At 43.9% G+C, this 15,906-nt stretch overlaps 1 protein-coding gene across 1 annotated transcript; it reads right to left on the reverse strand.

Annotated features, from left to right (window-relative positions):
- Window positions 1-1,295: 1,295 nt before the first annotated feature.
- LOC132765983 (zinc finger protein 420-like) lies at window positions 1,296-15,898 on the reverse strand. Its single transcript, XM_067465152.1, has 7 exons — window positions 15,785-15,898; window positions 13,643-13,867; window positions 11,934-12,387; window positions 11,561-11,654; window positions 7,191-7,267; window positions 5,479-5,599; window positions 1,296-3,427 (listed from the first exon to the last, which is right to left on the reverse strand). The coding sequence occupies exons 3-7, from the start codon at window positions 12,333-12,335 to the stop codon at window positions 1,356-1,358; spliced, it is 2,766 nt and encodes a 921-aa protein (XP_067321253.1). The 5' UTR covers window positions 12,336-12,387; window positions 13,643-13,867; window positions 15,785-15,898; the 3' UTR covers window positions 1,296-1,355.
- Between the last annotated feature and the right edge of the window lie 8 nt (window positions 15,899-15,906).

Raw genomic sequence — 15,906 nt, forward strand, 5'->3', positions numbered from 1 at the left:
TGGAATGTGTCCAGAGGAGGGCGACCAAAATGATCAAAGGTCTGGAGAATAAGCCCTATGAGGAGTGGCTTAAAGAGCTGGGCATGTTTAGCCTGAAGAAGAGAAGGCCAAGAGGAGACATGATGGCCATGTATAAATACATGAGAGGAAGTCATAGGGAGGAGGGAGCAAGCTTGTTTTCTGCTGACCTGGAGACTAGGATGCGAAACAATGGCCTCAAACTACAAGAAATGAGATTCTATCTGAACATTAGGAAGAACTGCCTGACTGTGAGAGCCGTTCAGCAGTGGAACTCTCTGCCCTAGAGTGTGGTGGAGGCTCCTTCTTTAGAAGCTTTTAAACAGGGGCTGGATGGCCATCTGTCGGGGGTGCATTGAATGCAATTTTCCTGCTTCTTGACAGAATGGGGTTGGACTAGATGGCCCATGAGGTCTCTTCCAACTCTTCTATGATTCTATAGGAGATGTTACTGACAAACGGGTGTAAAAGGAAAATAACATTAAGGAGAGACACTCTGCAGTAAGTAAGGAATGTGTATAATTATTAAAATAAATAAACTGTTATGTCCCTACTTCACAGATTTCCACTTATTACAGGTGGTCCTGGAACGGAACACCCGCAATAAGTGAGGGAACACTGTGTATATTTTCTTTGATGATGAGTCAAGTATGACTTCCTAGCCAAGCTTGTTCCACATGACATGCATTTAAATAGCTTCTTGCCTATACGATATTCTTGAAATGTAAGATTTTTCTTCCATCTGAGGCTCTTTCCACACTAAGCCAGTGGTTCTCAACCTGCATGTCCCCAGGTGTTTTGGCCTACAACTCCCAGAAATCCCAGCCAGTTTACCAGCTGTGAGGATTTCTGGGAATTGAAGGCCAAAACATCTGGGGACCCACAAGTAGAGAACCACTGCTCTAAGCATTAAAATGCTTTTCCTCCTTTATGACTTCTTTGATGACCTTTGAGACTCACTTTCCACCTGAAGCTCTTCCCACACTGTGTGCATTTAAAGGGCTTCTTGCCTGCATCACATCTTTGATGGTACATAAAAGTTATCTTCCATCTGAAGCTTTTTCCACACTCAGAATTTAAAGGGTTTCTCCCCAGTGTGGATTCTTTGATGACCACGGAGATGTGACTTGTGAGTGAACATCTTCCCACACTCCAAACAATGAAAGTGTTTCTCCCCTGTATGCCTTCTTTGATGAACCGTGAGTTCTGACTTGTACCTGAAGCTCCTTCCACACTCCAAGCATTTATATGGATTCTCACCTTTGTGAACTGATGGGATTTTTGATTGAAGCTCTTTCCACACTCTGATCATTTAAAGGGTTTCTCTCCTGTATGAGCTATTTGATGGACAGTGAGTTGTGACTTGTACCTGAAGCTCCTTCCACACTCCAAGCACCAAAATGACTCATTTGATGAGAAATGAGGTTTGGCAAGTCCTTGAAGTTCTTTCCACACTCTGAACATGGAAAGGGTCTCTCCCCTGTATGGGTTCTTTGATGACGAGTAAGAGCCATTTTCTGACGGAAGCTCTTTCCACACTCGGAGCATTGAAAGGGTTTCTCCCCCGTGTGACATCTTTTATGGATCGTGAGGTTTTGCTTCCGAGTGAACCTTTTCCCACACTCCAAGCATTGAAAGGGTTTCTCTCCTGTGTGAGTTATTTGATGGACAGTGAGTTGTGACTTGTACCTGAAGCTCTTCTCACACTCCAAGCATTTGTATGGATTCCCACCTGTGTGAATTCTTTGATGGACAGTGAGGTGGGATTTCTGACTGAAGTTCTTTCCACACTCTAAGCATTGAAAGGGTTTCTCCCCTGTGTGAGTTCTTTGATGAACTGCGAGCTCGGACTTGTTCCTGCAGCTATTGCCACACTCCAAACATTTCCATGACTTCTTCATTCTGTGGATTGCTTGATGGCGAGTGAGGAGTTTTCTCAGACCGAAGACCTTTCCACATTCCAGGCATTTAAAGGGTTTTTCCTCTCTATGAGATTTTTCATGAATAATGAGATTTTGCTTGTGATAGAACCTCTTTCCACAATCCAAGCACTGAAATGGCTTCTCCGCTGTATGACTTCTTTGACAAGAATTATGGTATGACCTCTGATAGAACGCCTTTACACAATCCAACTCAAAGAATTTTGACCTTGTGTGAGTTCGTTGATGACGAGTAAGGCGTATTTTCATTCCGAAGCCCTTTCCACACTCTAAGCACTGAAATGGTGCCTCCCCTGTATGGCTGCTTTGATGAGAAACGAGGTTTGACTTCTGCCTGAAGTTCTTTCCACACTCCATGCACGGAAAGGGTTTCTCCCCTGTATGAGTTCTTTGATGACCAGTAAGGACCGTTTTCTGACTGAAGCTCTTTCCACAATCGGAGCATTTAAAGGGTTTCTCCCCCGTGTGACATCTTCTATGGGTTATGAGGTTTTGCTGCCAATTGAATGTCTTCCCACACTCTAAGCATTTGAAGGGGTTCTCTCCTGTATGAGTTCTCTGATGAACAGTGAGTTGTGACTTGTACCTGAAGCTCTTTCCACACTTCAAGCATTTATATGGGTTCCCACCTGTGTGAATTCTTTGATGAACAGTGAGGTGGGATTTGTTATTGAAGCTCTTTCCACACTCCAAGCATTTGAATGGTTTCTCCCCTGTGTGAATTCTTTGATGACACGCAAGGCTTGTTTTCCGACTGAAGCTTTTTCCACATTCTGAGCATTTAAAGGGTTTCTCTCCTGTGTGAGTTCTTTGATGCTCAGTAAGGACTGTTCTGCGACTGAAGCTCTTTCCACACTCTAAGCATTCAAAGGGTTTCTCTCCTGTATGCACTCTTCGATGATAAGTCAGGCCATTTTTCTGATTGAAGCTCTTACCACATTCTGAGCATTTATATGGTTTCTCTCCTGCGTGAATTCTTTGATGGCTTGAGAGGCTATCCATATGAGCGAAGTTTATTCCACACCATAAACATGAAAATGGCTTCTTCCCTGCGTGAATTGTTTCATGGCGAGTGAGGAGCTTCCTCAGACTGAAGACCTTTCCACATTCCAAGCACTGAAATGGTTTCCCACTCGTATAGTTTTTTTGATGGGAAATAAAGGCTTCCCTAACGCTGATGATCTTTCTTTGCTCACCACCACTGAAATAAATCACCCCTCTGTGAGATCTCACGTGACAGTCAAGGCTTGCTTTCAAACTGGAGCTTCTTCCACATAGAAGGCATATGTATTTATTCCTTTCCTTTATTTTTGGTGTAATTTCCTGTCCCGAAAGTCCACTCACTTCCCCACCCACAAAAACTTGAAACTCAGGGTTCCTTTCATTCTCGCACATCAGTCGATAACCGGCTATTTTGGGCAACATCCTGGTTGGCTCCTCTTCATTCTCACCAAGTGCCTCTTCAACATCTGGAAAGGAGAGAAAGTACTGGTCAGACAAGGACACTGACCCTCATAGTGATGCTGGTGTTAGAAATATATAAACATATTCTGACTTTTTTCAAGTCTAAGGTTCAACACTACTTATGGTTCTAGCTGGTCTGTGGTTCTAGGTCTGTTGGAACTAGGCAAAAGAATTTATATATCTGTGGCATGACCAGGGTGAGACAAAGGACTCTTCTCTGCGAGAGCTAGGTGTGAATGTTTCAACTGACCACCTTGATTAGCATACAATGGCCTGACTGCGCCTGGGGCAAACTTTTGTTGAGAGGTAATTAGATGTCCTTGTTTGTTTCCTCTCTGTTGTTGTGCTGTTGCAAATATAAACTCTCTCCCTTTTTCTGATTTCTCTCTCAGTTCTTCATCTAATCTACAGATAGCTTTTGTCCTTCCATCCTTTTGAAGGAGAGACAAAATGAATGCAGCTTCCTCAGAGAGAGATCCCACGAGGTTTCGATTCTCGCGAGAGTTGGGGCATTCAAAGCCATGAGTAAACTCTTAAGTTTGTGGCCTACAACTGTCAGACTCTGGAAGCTCTTGGACTTAAAATCAAACTCACAACAATAAAGCGCTGGAGACAAGTGGTTTATTCCTTCTTTCCACAATCCTAAAAAGACAGTTCTAAAGGTTTCCTGCTCAGACCTCCTGTATATATCAGCCTCAATTCCCATCCACCCCTTATTGGCCAAACACTGTGCCAAATTGAAACTGCAGTTTCAATTTCCCTCACAAAACAGATGTCTTATGTGCACTCCCTTCCCCAACTGTACCTGGCCTCCCACCCCCCACCTCCCTTCTTTCACGGCAGAGAACCGAGTCCCAGGCTAATACGGTGATCCTAACGACAACTGCCTAAATTGCTTGTTTTGGGAATCAACAAGGGAACTCATTGTTGATTCCCAAAACAAGCAATGTATGTATGCAAGATACATACATTGAGGCACACTCTGTTTACTACTTTGCTAAACGAAGGCTAATTCCTAATAGTTTCGATTTTTATACCCCCCCTCCCCCTAAAAAAGAGGTTAACACCCTGGGTAACACCAATTCCAAATAGTTTAACCTCTTTTGAAAGAGAGCCTGGGAGCAGATGTTTTAATGCCATTTGTAATGGATTGGCCTACCTTTGGCCTACCTTACAGGGTTGGTGTAAAATCAGTAGACAGGCCTGGCTTAGAAACGCTAAGGAGAGCAGGGAGCTGGAGCAACTGGCAGCTTCACAACTGTAAGTGCGATCTGATTAGCTGATGAAATTGGAGGGAGTTGGAGATGGGAAGAGTCAAAGGGAAAGGAAGGAGCTAAGGCAGCTATAATGGTGAGTTTGGTGTTTGAAGAGTTAGTTAGAACGTTTTCGGCTAATGGAGTTCATGCTCTCCAAATAGGATGTTCTGTCCCACAACTCTGTGTGTTTTATGACTTCCATTTAAACATCCTGCTCCTATTTTATCTCATCACAGTCTGTTAATTGTTTTTTTTTAAAAAAAATAATTGGAATATGTGGCCCGCCCATTGTCATCTCTATCGTGATTGTGTCTATCGGAATTTTATTTTATTTTATTATTATTTTAATGTCATTTTGATAATGTTGTTGTTGTCTGTTGTATATGTTTTGATTTTATTGCTGTATTATGTTGTCTGGGCTTGGCCCCATGTAAGCCGCTCCGAGTTCCCATCGGGGAGATGGTGGCAGGGTAGAAATAAAAATTATTATTATTATTATTATTATTAGGAGTTTTGAAGGGGAAGGAAGGGTTTTGGGAACTGTTGTTAAACAATACCTCTTTGAAGAAAATAGTTAAAGCCTCCAGGGAGAAAGAGTAAGAGATATAGTTAGGCCTCTATAGTGTTAGAGTGTGGGTGTGGAAAGAGAATTCAAAAGGTTCAGAATAACCTGTTTGCATTCCTGTGTGTGGAACATTGTTTTAATGAACTCAAGTTATAAGACCTTTCTCTGTAAGAGAAACAATTGTGATTGCTGTTGGTTATACAATTGATGAACCACTAGAAAGAAGTGAACTTACCCAGAGAAGACACAAGGCCCAGATTCTCCTCCATGACTTCCCTGTGTAAGGCCCATTGCTCTGGGTCCAGCAAGGCCCACTCCTCCTCCGAGAAAAACACAGCCACCTCCTCAAAGGTCACCTGGAGAAAAAAAAGGTCATTGGAATCAGGCATGCCCGAGGAATTTGGGATTCTTGCCACTTCCCAGCTCATCTGGATCCTGCCTGCTGTCACCTGCCATTACCTTCTGACCACCAAACTTTCCAACTTGTGATGGGGGATGTGTGGCTCAAGAGCAGTACATGTGAAAAAAATCTAGGAGTCCTCGTGGACAAGTTAAACATGAGCCAACAATGTGATGTGGCAGCAAAAAAAGCCAATGGGATTTTGGCCTGCATCAAGAGGAGCATAGTGTCTAGATCTAGGGAAGTCATGCTACCCCTCTATTCCACCTTGGTCAGACCACACCTGGAATATTGTGTCCAATTCTAGACATCAAAATTGAAGCGAGATATTGACAAGCTGGAATGTGTTCAGAGGAGGGCGACTAAAATGATCAAGGGTCTGGAGAACAAGCCCTATGAGGAGCAGCTTAAAGAGATGGGCATGTTTAGCCTGAAGAAGAGAAGGCTGAGAGGAGACATGATGAGGACCACATGTCAATATGTGAAGGGAAGTCACAGGGAGGAGGGAGCAAGTTTGTTTTCTGTTGCCCTGTTTTTTTCTCCCATCCTGGACATTATTCCACAGATATATAAACCCCACATGCCTTGACCAACAGAAAATACTGGAAGGTTTTGGTGGGCATTGACCTTGAGTTTTGGAGTTGTAGTTCACCTACATCCAGAGAGCACTGTGAATTCAAACAATGGATCTGGACCAAATTTGACACAAACACTCAATATGCCCAGATGTGAACACTGTTGGGGTTTGGGGAAAATAGACTTTGACATTTGGGAGTGGTAGTTGCTGGGATTTATAGTTCACCTACAATCAAAGAGCATTCTGAACCCAAACTAACAATAAAATTGGATCAAACTTCCCACACAGAACCCCCATGCCTTGAAGGGACTCGCTGGCGCAAACCTCCCTCCAGCCTTGCACGCTCTCCCTCACCCCGCACATGTGCACCATGCTGCCCTGCGCTGAGCACGCCTGCTCTCCAATCCCTGCTTGGAGTCTCAGAAACAGCCCTCCCCTTGGCTGAGAGGCCAGCCAGTCATAGCAGGAGGAGGGCTTTTGGGGGAGGATAAGCCATCTGTTTCCGAAAAGGAAGAGAAAGACAGGCGGAGAGTTCTTCAGCCTTCTCTGCCAAAGGGGTTCCTAAGACCATCAGAAATATATATTTTCTGATGGTCTTTGGCGATTCCTCTGAAACCCCCTTGCGATCCCCCCTAGGGGCCCCGATCCCAAGTTGAGTGACACTGCTCTAAAGGCCTAAAGCCTAGAGCTTCCCAGGGCACACAGAGACCATTTTGGGGCGTATCCAGCCTGCGGGTCAGAAGTCATGGAAACCTGCATTAGGTAAATAGGAGTTGCCTGGCTAGAGTCACATTTTTAAATATGGCAACCACAGTTCAAACTCAGGAACTAAGAGTCCTTGCCACTCCACTTGTCAGCTGATCTGGATTCTGTCTTGTGTCACCTGCTGTCACCTTCTGGCCTGTGATGGAGGCTCAGGGATCTGTGAAGGGTCAGGGACACCCAGCCCTCCATGGATACCACCTCTTACCTGTTCCATTGTTACTGAAGTTGCACCAAATGCATCAGGATAATGAGATGCTGTGGTATGTGTTGCCCAAGTTCCATCTGCAGTGAAAGGAGAAAGGGTGAGTCACGTACAAATCCTGTTTGTCACTTAAGTCTTTCCTCAGTTACTCAATCACAGACAAAATTACCGTATATTCTGGTGTATAAGATTACTTTTTAACCCAAGAAGTCTTCTCAAAAGTCAGAGGTCGTCTTATACATGGGAGTAGCCTTATACATGGGAGTAGTCTTATACGCTGGAGTAGCCTTATACGCTGGAGTAGTCTTATATGCTGGAGTAGTCTTACACATGGGAGTAGTCTTATGCACAGGAGTAGTCTTATAGAGCAGGTGCTGAAATGGCCATGTCCCTGCTGTATGCAGTGACTGTATGAAAGTATTAAGGGCGACGCTGCACAAGTACGGTAGAAGAAAATCCATTCATCGGGATTTGTGGACTTAATGCGGTTCCGACGGTGAGGTGAAGGGGCGCCTCACCAGGAAGTTGTAAGTGAAGGGCGGAGCAAGCTGCAGGCATCCGGGGTGCCCGAGGTATGGAAAAAAGAGATAGAGTAGCTCTGGGCCCAGACAAACCCACCTCTTTTACCTGTCTGACCTCCTCCTCTGCCTCTCAGATCTCGCTCCTGAAGACTGCAGTGAAGCGGTGCAGGTGTACATGTGCGAGATCTGAGAGGCAGAGAAGGAGGTACAGTAATAGGAAAATTACCATATTGAAATCAAATCTGATGCTTTTAAAAAAAATCTGGTGTGCGTTGGAAGAGGGGTAGTCTTATATGGCGAATATATCCCAAACTCTATATTTTAACTGGAATAGTTGGGAGTCGTCTTATATGCCGGAATATACAGTAGATCAAACACACATACATGCTGAAGGTGGCAAGAAACTCAGAATTGGAAGGTGTATCAAACTCTTGTAAATATATTTAAAGAAATAAAAATAGGATCAGTTCAAAGAAAACTATCTGACATCAGAAGATGTTTTATTTATTTATTTTACCCTTTTGCTTAAGCTTCTTTTAGCTACATCAATGGGAGGAGGGGGTCTTCAAACATATCGCCTGAAGATATGGAGGTTATACTTTATTAAGCACCACAAAGAATGCATGGGGATGCTGGGTTAGGTCATTTGCGGTTTAAAACGGAGAATGTATTGGGTTGCTGTGAGTTTTCCAGGCTATATGGCCATGTTCCAGAAGCATTCTCTCCTGATGTTTCGCCTGCATCTATGGCAGGCATCCTCAGAGGTTGTGAGGCCTGTTGGAAACTAGGCAAGTGGGGTTTAGATATCTGTGGAATGATGTCCAGGGAGGTAGAAAGAATGCTTGTCTGCTTGAGGCAAGTGTGAATGTTGCAACTGGCCACCTTGACTAGCATTTAATGCCCTTGCAGTTTCCAGGTTTGACTGATTATCGCCTAGGGGAATAATAATAATAATAATATTCATTTTTATTTTTTTATTTCAAACTCTAGCCATCCCCTGCCACGTGCTGGGGCCAGGCTGTGTATATGTGTTTTGTGTGTGTATATATATGTATATTTCTTTATATATGTGGTTTTGCGCATGCGATGTAATGCATTGTTTGTTTTTTGGCTTTTTAAGTCCCTTCTGCTCTGTTTTTCAGTGTTTTTAATGAGTGATGGTCACTCGTTGGCCTAATAGGTGTATTGTGTCCAAATTTGGTGTCAATTCGTCCAGTGGTTTTTGAGTTATGTTAATCCCACAAACGAACATTACATTTTTATGTATATAGATTTGTACCCCGCCCTTCTCAACCCCCTCAGGGCAGCTTACAGCCGGCAACAATTCGATGCCCTCACATACAAGATAATAATACGGTAATTACATATAAATGATACATTAAATTTGTTTAAAAATAATTTAAAATTAAATCCATTTAAAATAATACTGGCTGTCTAGCGTTATCCAGAATCGAATTCTGCAAACAACAACACAATCAGAAGCCTGTCTATACTCCATTTTCCACAGCATTCTCATCATTGTCATTATCAATTATCAGCGTGTTACCCGAAAGTCTGGGCCCACAACCATGTTTTCAATTTCTTCCTGAAGGAGACGAGGGATGTAGTTGACATGATTTCGCTGGGGAGCAAGTTCCACAGGCGAGGGGCCATCACCGAGAAGGCCCTGTCCCTCGTTCCTGCCAAGCGTGTTTGCGCCGGAGGCAGGGTCAAGAGCAGGGTCTCCCCAAAAGATCTTAAACTCCGAGGTGGGACATAGAGGGAGACATATTTGGACAGGTAAGTTGGGCCGGAACTGTATAATAATAATGATAACAACTTTATTTTTATATCCCGCCTCCATCTCCTCAAAGGGACTCGGGGCAGCTTACATGGGGACAAGCCCAACACAAAGAGTTAAAACCATAACATGTAAAAATATATAACAACAGTGTAAAAACATCACAGAACAACATTATAACAATACTAAAAACAAACATCATAAGCAACTTCAAGCCTCATTTTGGGAGGGCAAAATGATGTGCAAACAATTTAGAAGTAAGGCTAGTCAATAAACTGCACAGGTCATATAGCAGCGTACGTAACAGGCTCATTATAACTTGAATAGTACAATAGTAAGGTGCAGGGACATGATTTTAGGCCAAGGGTTGGAGGTGTTAACTGGCACTAATTGATTCTTGTCTGGGGACAAGACTCAATCAGGGGAATTTCAGGCAGGCTAAGGCCTATCTCACACTGTGAGGCCTTCTCACAGACTGAGACCTTTCACACACTGAGGTTTACCTCGGGCTGATGTCTACTAAGCTACAGGCACACCTGCTTATATAGAACTGCAGCTTTTGCTAAGCCATTGTATTCATTTAACCCTTTCACATGTGATTTCTAATATTTATTTTCTTGAAGTTATTTATTTATTGTCCTTTTACATTGTGAGCTAGTTTGGGTCCAAATTAGGAGGAAAACGTGGGATGATGAAGATGACAATACAACAGTAAATAAGACAAGTAATAATGTATTTTCGGGCTATATGGCCATGTTCTAGAACAGTATTTCTCAACCTTCCCATGCCATGACAACTTCATACAGTTCCTCATGTTGTGGTGACCCCCAAACATAACATTATTTTCGTTGCTACTCCATAATTGAAATTTTGCTACTGTTATGAATCACAATATAAATATCTGATATGCAGGGTGTATTTTCATTCACTGGACCAAATTTGGCACAAATACATGATATGCCCAAATTTGAATACTGGCGGGGTTGGGGGGAACTGATTTTGTCATTTGGGAGTTGTAGTTGCTGGGATGTATAGTTCACCTACAATCAAAAACCATTCTGAAATCCACCAATGATAGAACTGGGCCAAACTTCTCAAACAGAACCCCATGATCAGTAGAAACTACTGTGTTTTCTGATGGTCTTTGGCGACCCTTCTGACATCCCCTCACGACCCCCCCAGGGGTCCCGACCCCCAGGTTGAGAAACACTGTTCTAGAAGCATTATCTCCTGACGTTTCTCCTGCATCTATGGCAAGCATCCTCAGAGGTTGCGATGTCCTCGCAACCTCTGAGAGCTCACAACCTCTGAGGATGCTTGCCATAGATGCAGGCAATACGTCAGGAGAGAATGCTTCTAGAACATGGCCATATAGCCCAAAAAACCTACAACAACCCAACAGTCAAACAGTCGCCGATTTAAGTCATCGTCCTAAAAGCGGTCCATCAAGTCCATTAGAACCGTCACTTTGCCAGCAGGTGAACATAGTTCTGCAAAGGCTTGATCCCATAGCCAGGATTTCACTTGTTTCCGAAAGGTCAGGAGGGATGGAGAAGATCTAATTTCACTTGGGAGGGATTTCCACAACCGAAGGGCCACCACAGAAAAAGCCCTGTCCTTTGTCCCCACCGAATGCGATTGAGATGGGGGGGACAACGAACAGGGCCTCTCTGGATGATCTTAGGGTCCTAGGTAGCAGGAGATACTATTCAAGGAAAACAGTACATCCAGACAACACTGGCTAGCTGGTGCCTAGGTAGAACCCCCAAATTTCCCAGTCACTCTTGAGCTATGTTTGCAACAGACTAGCAGATACGATACAGTTATGGTCAGAGAACAATGGACTATAGTTGTGCTATAGTTGGGTCCTTGTTAGGATCCCACGTGCGCTATAAGGTCAATCGAAATCATAAACAACCAATGAGCAACTGTACAACTAGCTTCCCTTATCCACACAGTTTCAAAGTGTTGAATACAAATCACTGTTGACATTAAGCAACGAAAAACAGCAGCATGTGTTCCTTACATTTGAGAGGAGGGAGCCAGGAAGAAAAGAGCACCTTCCATCTTACCTGTTGAGTTGGAGACTCTGTCTCTGTTTGGCAGGATGCACTTGGTTTCGGAAAGACTGTTCTCGGGCTCAGCTGTTCCTTTCGGAATCAAGCCCTGTAGGGGGAAGAAACAGTCAAAGTGATCAATACATGAAGATAATATAATGAGGTTCAAATGCCATAGATACTCTGAAGCAGGCATGGGCCAACTTTGGCCCTCTGAGTGTTTTGGACTTCAACTCCCACAATTCCTAACAGCCTACCGGCTGTTAGGAATTGTGGGAGTTGAAGTCCAAAACACCCAGAGGGCCAAAGTTGGCCCATGCCTGCTCTGGAGGATTTCGAGGAAAAGGGGTCAAACAGATCTGCTTGAAAATAAACAAATGCCTCTCACCTGCTGCACTTCCTGCTTCTCCTGCTCTGCCCGACTCAGAAGGAAGCCCTCCGCCAAGGCCACGGCCTGGGAAGTGTTTTCCGTCTCACAGTCCCGGACCCAGCTTTCCATTTCTGGAGGAAGGACATCCAAGAGCTGCTCCAGGACCAACAGGTCCAGCATCTGAGCCTTGGTGTGTGTTTCTGGCTCCAGCCACTGGCAGCAGAGGCGGTGGAGTTGGCTGCAAACCTTCCTGGGGCCTTCAGCCTCTTTGTAGCAGAACTGCCTGAAGTGTTGGAGATAGAGATCCGAACCCAGCACTTCTTTTCTCAGGCTTCCTTCCCAGGATCCTCCATTGCACTCAGCTTGAGCGGTAGGAAAGCTGTTTCCTAATTCATGCTCAGTAGGTTCCTCCGCCTCCATCTTTGATTGGTCAAGTTTCCAAAGAGAGGGACTTCATTTTGGCCAGATTATCCTGCAAGGCAAAACACCTTTTTTTTTGGTCGTGTCAGGAGCAACTTGGGAAACTGCAAGTTGCTTCTGTTGTGAGAGAATTGGCCGTCTGCAAGGATGTTGCCCAGGGGATGCCCGGATGATTTAATGTTTTTATTATCCTTGTGGGAGGCTTCTCTCATGTCCCCGCATGAGGAGCTGGAGCTGATAGAGGGAGCTCATCTGCCTCTCCCCGGATTCGAACCTGCGACCTGTCGGTCTTCAGTCCTGCCGCCACAGGGATTTAACCCACTGCGCCACCGGGGGCAAAACACTGAAGCTATTGTTATGATAGACAGCTCAACAAAGAATCATAAAATCATTGAGTTGGAAGAGACTTTGTGGCCATCCAGTCCAACCCCCTACCAAGAAGCATACAAAGCATCTCCAACAGATGGCCATCCAGCCTGTTTAAAAGCCTCCAAAGAAGGAGCCTCCACCACACTCCGGGGCAGAGAGTTCCACTGCTTAACAGCTCTCACAGTTAGGAAGCTCTTCCTAATCTTCAGGTGGAATCTCCTTTCCTATAGTAGCCATTCTTCCGCATTCTAGTCTTCAGGGCAGCAGAAAACAAGCTTGCTCCCTCCTCCCTATGAATTCTCCTCACATATTTATACATGGCCCTCATCATGTCTCCTCTCAGCCTTCTCTTCTGCAGGCTAAACATGCCCAGCTCTTTAAGCCGCTTCTCATAGGGCTTGTTCTTGAGGCCCTTGATCGTTGGAGTCGCCCTCCTCTGGACACATTCCAGCTTAGAGTCAACACCTCCCTTCAATTGTGGTGCCCAGAATTGGACACAGTGTGATTCCAGGTGTGGCCTGACCAAGGCAGAATAGAAGGGTAGCATGACTTAACTGTAAAAGAAGCCATAGCAGGATTTCTAAGTATTTGCGCAATATAAGACATACCCTCTATTCTGCCTTGGGTACAGTGGGTTAAAGCACTGAGCTGCTGAAATTGCTGACCGAAAGGTTGCAGGTTTGAATCCGGGGATCGGGGTGAGCTCCCCCTGCCAGCCCCAGCTTTTAGCAACCTAGCAGTTTGAAAACATGCAAATGTGAGTAGATCAATAGTTACTTCTCTGGCGGGAAGGTAACGACAGTCCATGAAGTCATGCCGGCCACATGACCTTGGAGGTATCTATGGACAGGTATCTTCAGCTTAGAAATAAAGATGAGCGCCAACCTCCAGAGTCGGACATGACTGGACCTAATGTCAGGGGAAAACCTTTACCTTACCTTATGACTTCCCTTGATCTAGTCACTAGAATCCTTTTGATACAGGCCAAAATCCCATTGGCTTTTTAAGATGCTGCATGACATAGTTGGCTCATGATCACCTTCCTCCCCACGAGGACTCCAAGATCTTTTTCACATGTCCTGCTTTCAAGCTGGGCATCGTTCCCCATTCTGTTTCTTTGCATTTCATTTTTTCTGCCTAAGTGGAGTATCTTGCATTTGTCCCTGTTGAAAAAAGAAAAACATTATTGGTGAAGGGGATATTATTTACAGTCCCATCTTTTACAGGAGAGAATGCTGCTGGAACATACCCAGACAGCCTGGAAACTTAGAGCAACCCACTGAAAATATTATTAAGACTAGCTGTCCCCTGCCATGCATTGCTGTGGCCCAGTCTGTGTATATGTGTTTTTTGTGTGTATATATGTGTGTATATGTTTGTGTATAAATGTGTGTTTGCATATATATATATGTGTGTGTGTGGGGGGGGGGGTGTATATATATGTGGGTGTATATATTTGTGTATTTATATGTGTACATGCATATTGTGTATGTGTGTGCTTGTCTATATGCATATTTGAGTGTATATATGCATGTATGTGTATATGTATATGTGTATGCATGTGTATATGTGGGTATGTATATGTATGTGTGTATTTTTGTGTGTGTTTGTGCATATATATACGTGTGTATGAATGTGTGTATGTGCATATGTATATGAGTGTATATGTATATATGGTGTATTTTGGGGGTTTTTAAGTTTGTTCCGCTGGGGTTTTGTGTGTGTGTGCATGTGTGTGTTTATGGGTGATGGACACTTAATGGACTGTTAGGTGTATTGTGTCCAAATTTCGTGTCAATTCGTTCAATGGTTTTTGAGTTATGTTAATCCTACAAATGAACATTACATTTTTTATTTATATAGATAGAGATGTAATAATAATAATAATAATAATAATAATAATAATAACTTTATTTATATCCCACTCTATCTCCCCAAAGGGACTCAGGGCAGATTCCAAACATAAAATGCCCAATACAACAACAATACATCAATACTAACAATATTTATACAACCCAACATATAAATACGAATTATAACTTAACAAACTAAAATTAATTAAAAACACAGCCTGTTATAACAGACATAAGACAAAACATCAAGACATCAACAAAGAAACATATTATTGGCTAAGGCAGTGTTTTTCAACCTGGGGGTCGGGACCCCTAGGGGGGTCGCGAGGGGGTTTCAGAGGGGTCACCACAGTGTTTTCTGTCAGTCATGGGGATTCTGTGTGGGAATTTTGGCCCAATTCTATCATTGCTGGGGTTCAGAATGCTCTTTGATTGTAGGTGAACTATAAATCCCAGCAATGACAACTCCCAAATGTCAAGGTCTATTTTTCCCTAAACTCCACCAGTGTTTGAGAGTATGGAGTATTTGAGCGTATGGAGTATTTGTGCCAAGTTTGGTCCAGATCCTTCATTGTTTGAGTCCACAGTGCTCTTTGGATGTAGGTGAACTACAACTCCAAAACTCAAGGTCAGTGCCCACCAAACTCTCCCAGCATTTTCTGTTGATCATGGGAGTTCTGTGGGCCAAGTTTGGTTCGATTCCATCGTTGGTGGAGTTCAGAATGCTCTTTGATTGTAGGTGAACTATAAATCCCAGCAACTACAACTCCCAAATGACACAATCAACCCCCCAACCCCACCAGTATTCAAATTTGGGCATATTGGTGCCAAATTTGGTCCAGTGAATGAAATTCCACCCTACAGATCAGATATTTACATTATGATTCATAACAATAGCAAAATTACAGTTATTAAATAGCAACAAAAATAATTTTATGGTGGGGGGGGGGGTCACCACAACATGAGGAACCGTATTAAGGGGTCATGGCATTAGGAAGGTTGAGAACTACTGGGCTAAGGGGATATTGTTTAGACTCCCATGTTTTATCATCATTCCAGGTGGAAAAGGCTCATGGAAGCAGTGCTGGGCCATTGAACGCAGATGCTGCCACACAGAAAGATACAACAAAAGCACCCCTGACAGATGGCCATCTAAAAGAAATCCTCCCTAGGAGGAAGGAGGCTCCACCAGATTCCCAGCCTCTTCTACTGCTGGACAGCTCTTACCCTCAAGAAGCCTTTCCCATTATTTAGGTGGAGTCTCTCTCCCTGCAGTTTGAGTCCATTGCTTTGTTCCGGAAGAAGGCGCTGAGGCTTCCGGGAGTTGGAGTCCAGCTCCCTGCCTAGGC

This window comes from Anolis sagrei, chromosome 2 (genome assembly GCF_037176765.1).
Source record: "Anolis sagrei isolate rAnoSag1 chromosome 2, rAnoSag1.mat, whole genome shotgun sequence".
In the NCBI taxonomy this organism is placed as follows: Eukaryota; Metazoa; Chordata; class Lepidosauria; order Squamata; family Dactyloidae; genus Anolis; species Anolis sagrei.

Coding starts and splice junctions, on each gene's coding strand:
- LOC132765983 (XM_067465152.1), bottom strand. CDS start 12,335: ATGGAGGCGGAGGAACCTACTGAGCATGAATTAGGAAACAGCTTTCCT. Junction 11,655..11,933: donor AGAAGCAGGAAGTGCAGCAG/GTGAGAGGCATT, acceptor TTCCCCCTACAG/GGCTTGATTCCGAAAGGAAC. Junction 7,268..11,560: donor CAGAGTCTCCAACTCAACAG/GTAAGATGGAAG, acceptor CTTTCACTGCAG/ATGGAACTTGGGCAACACAT.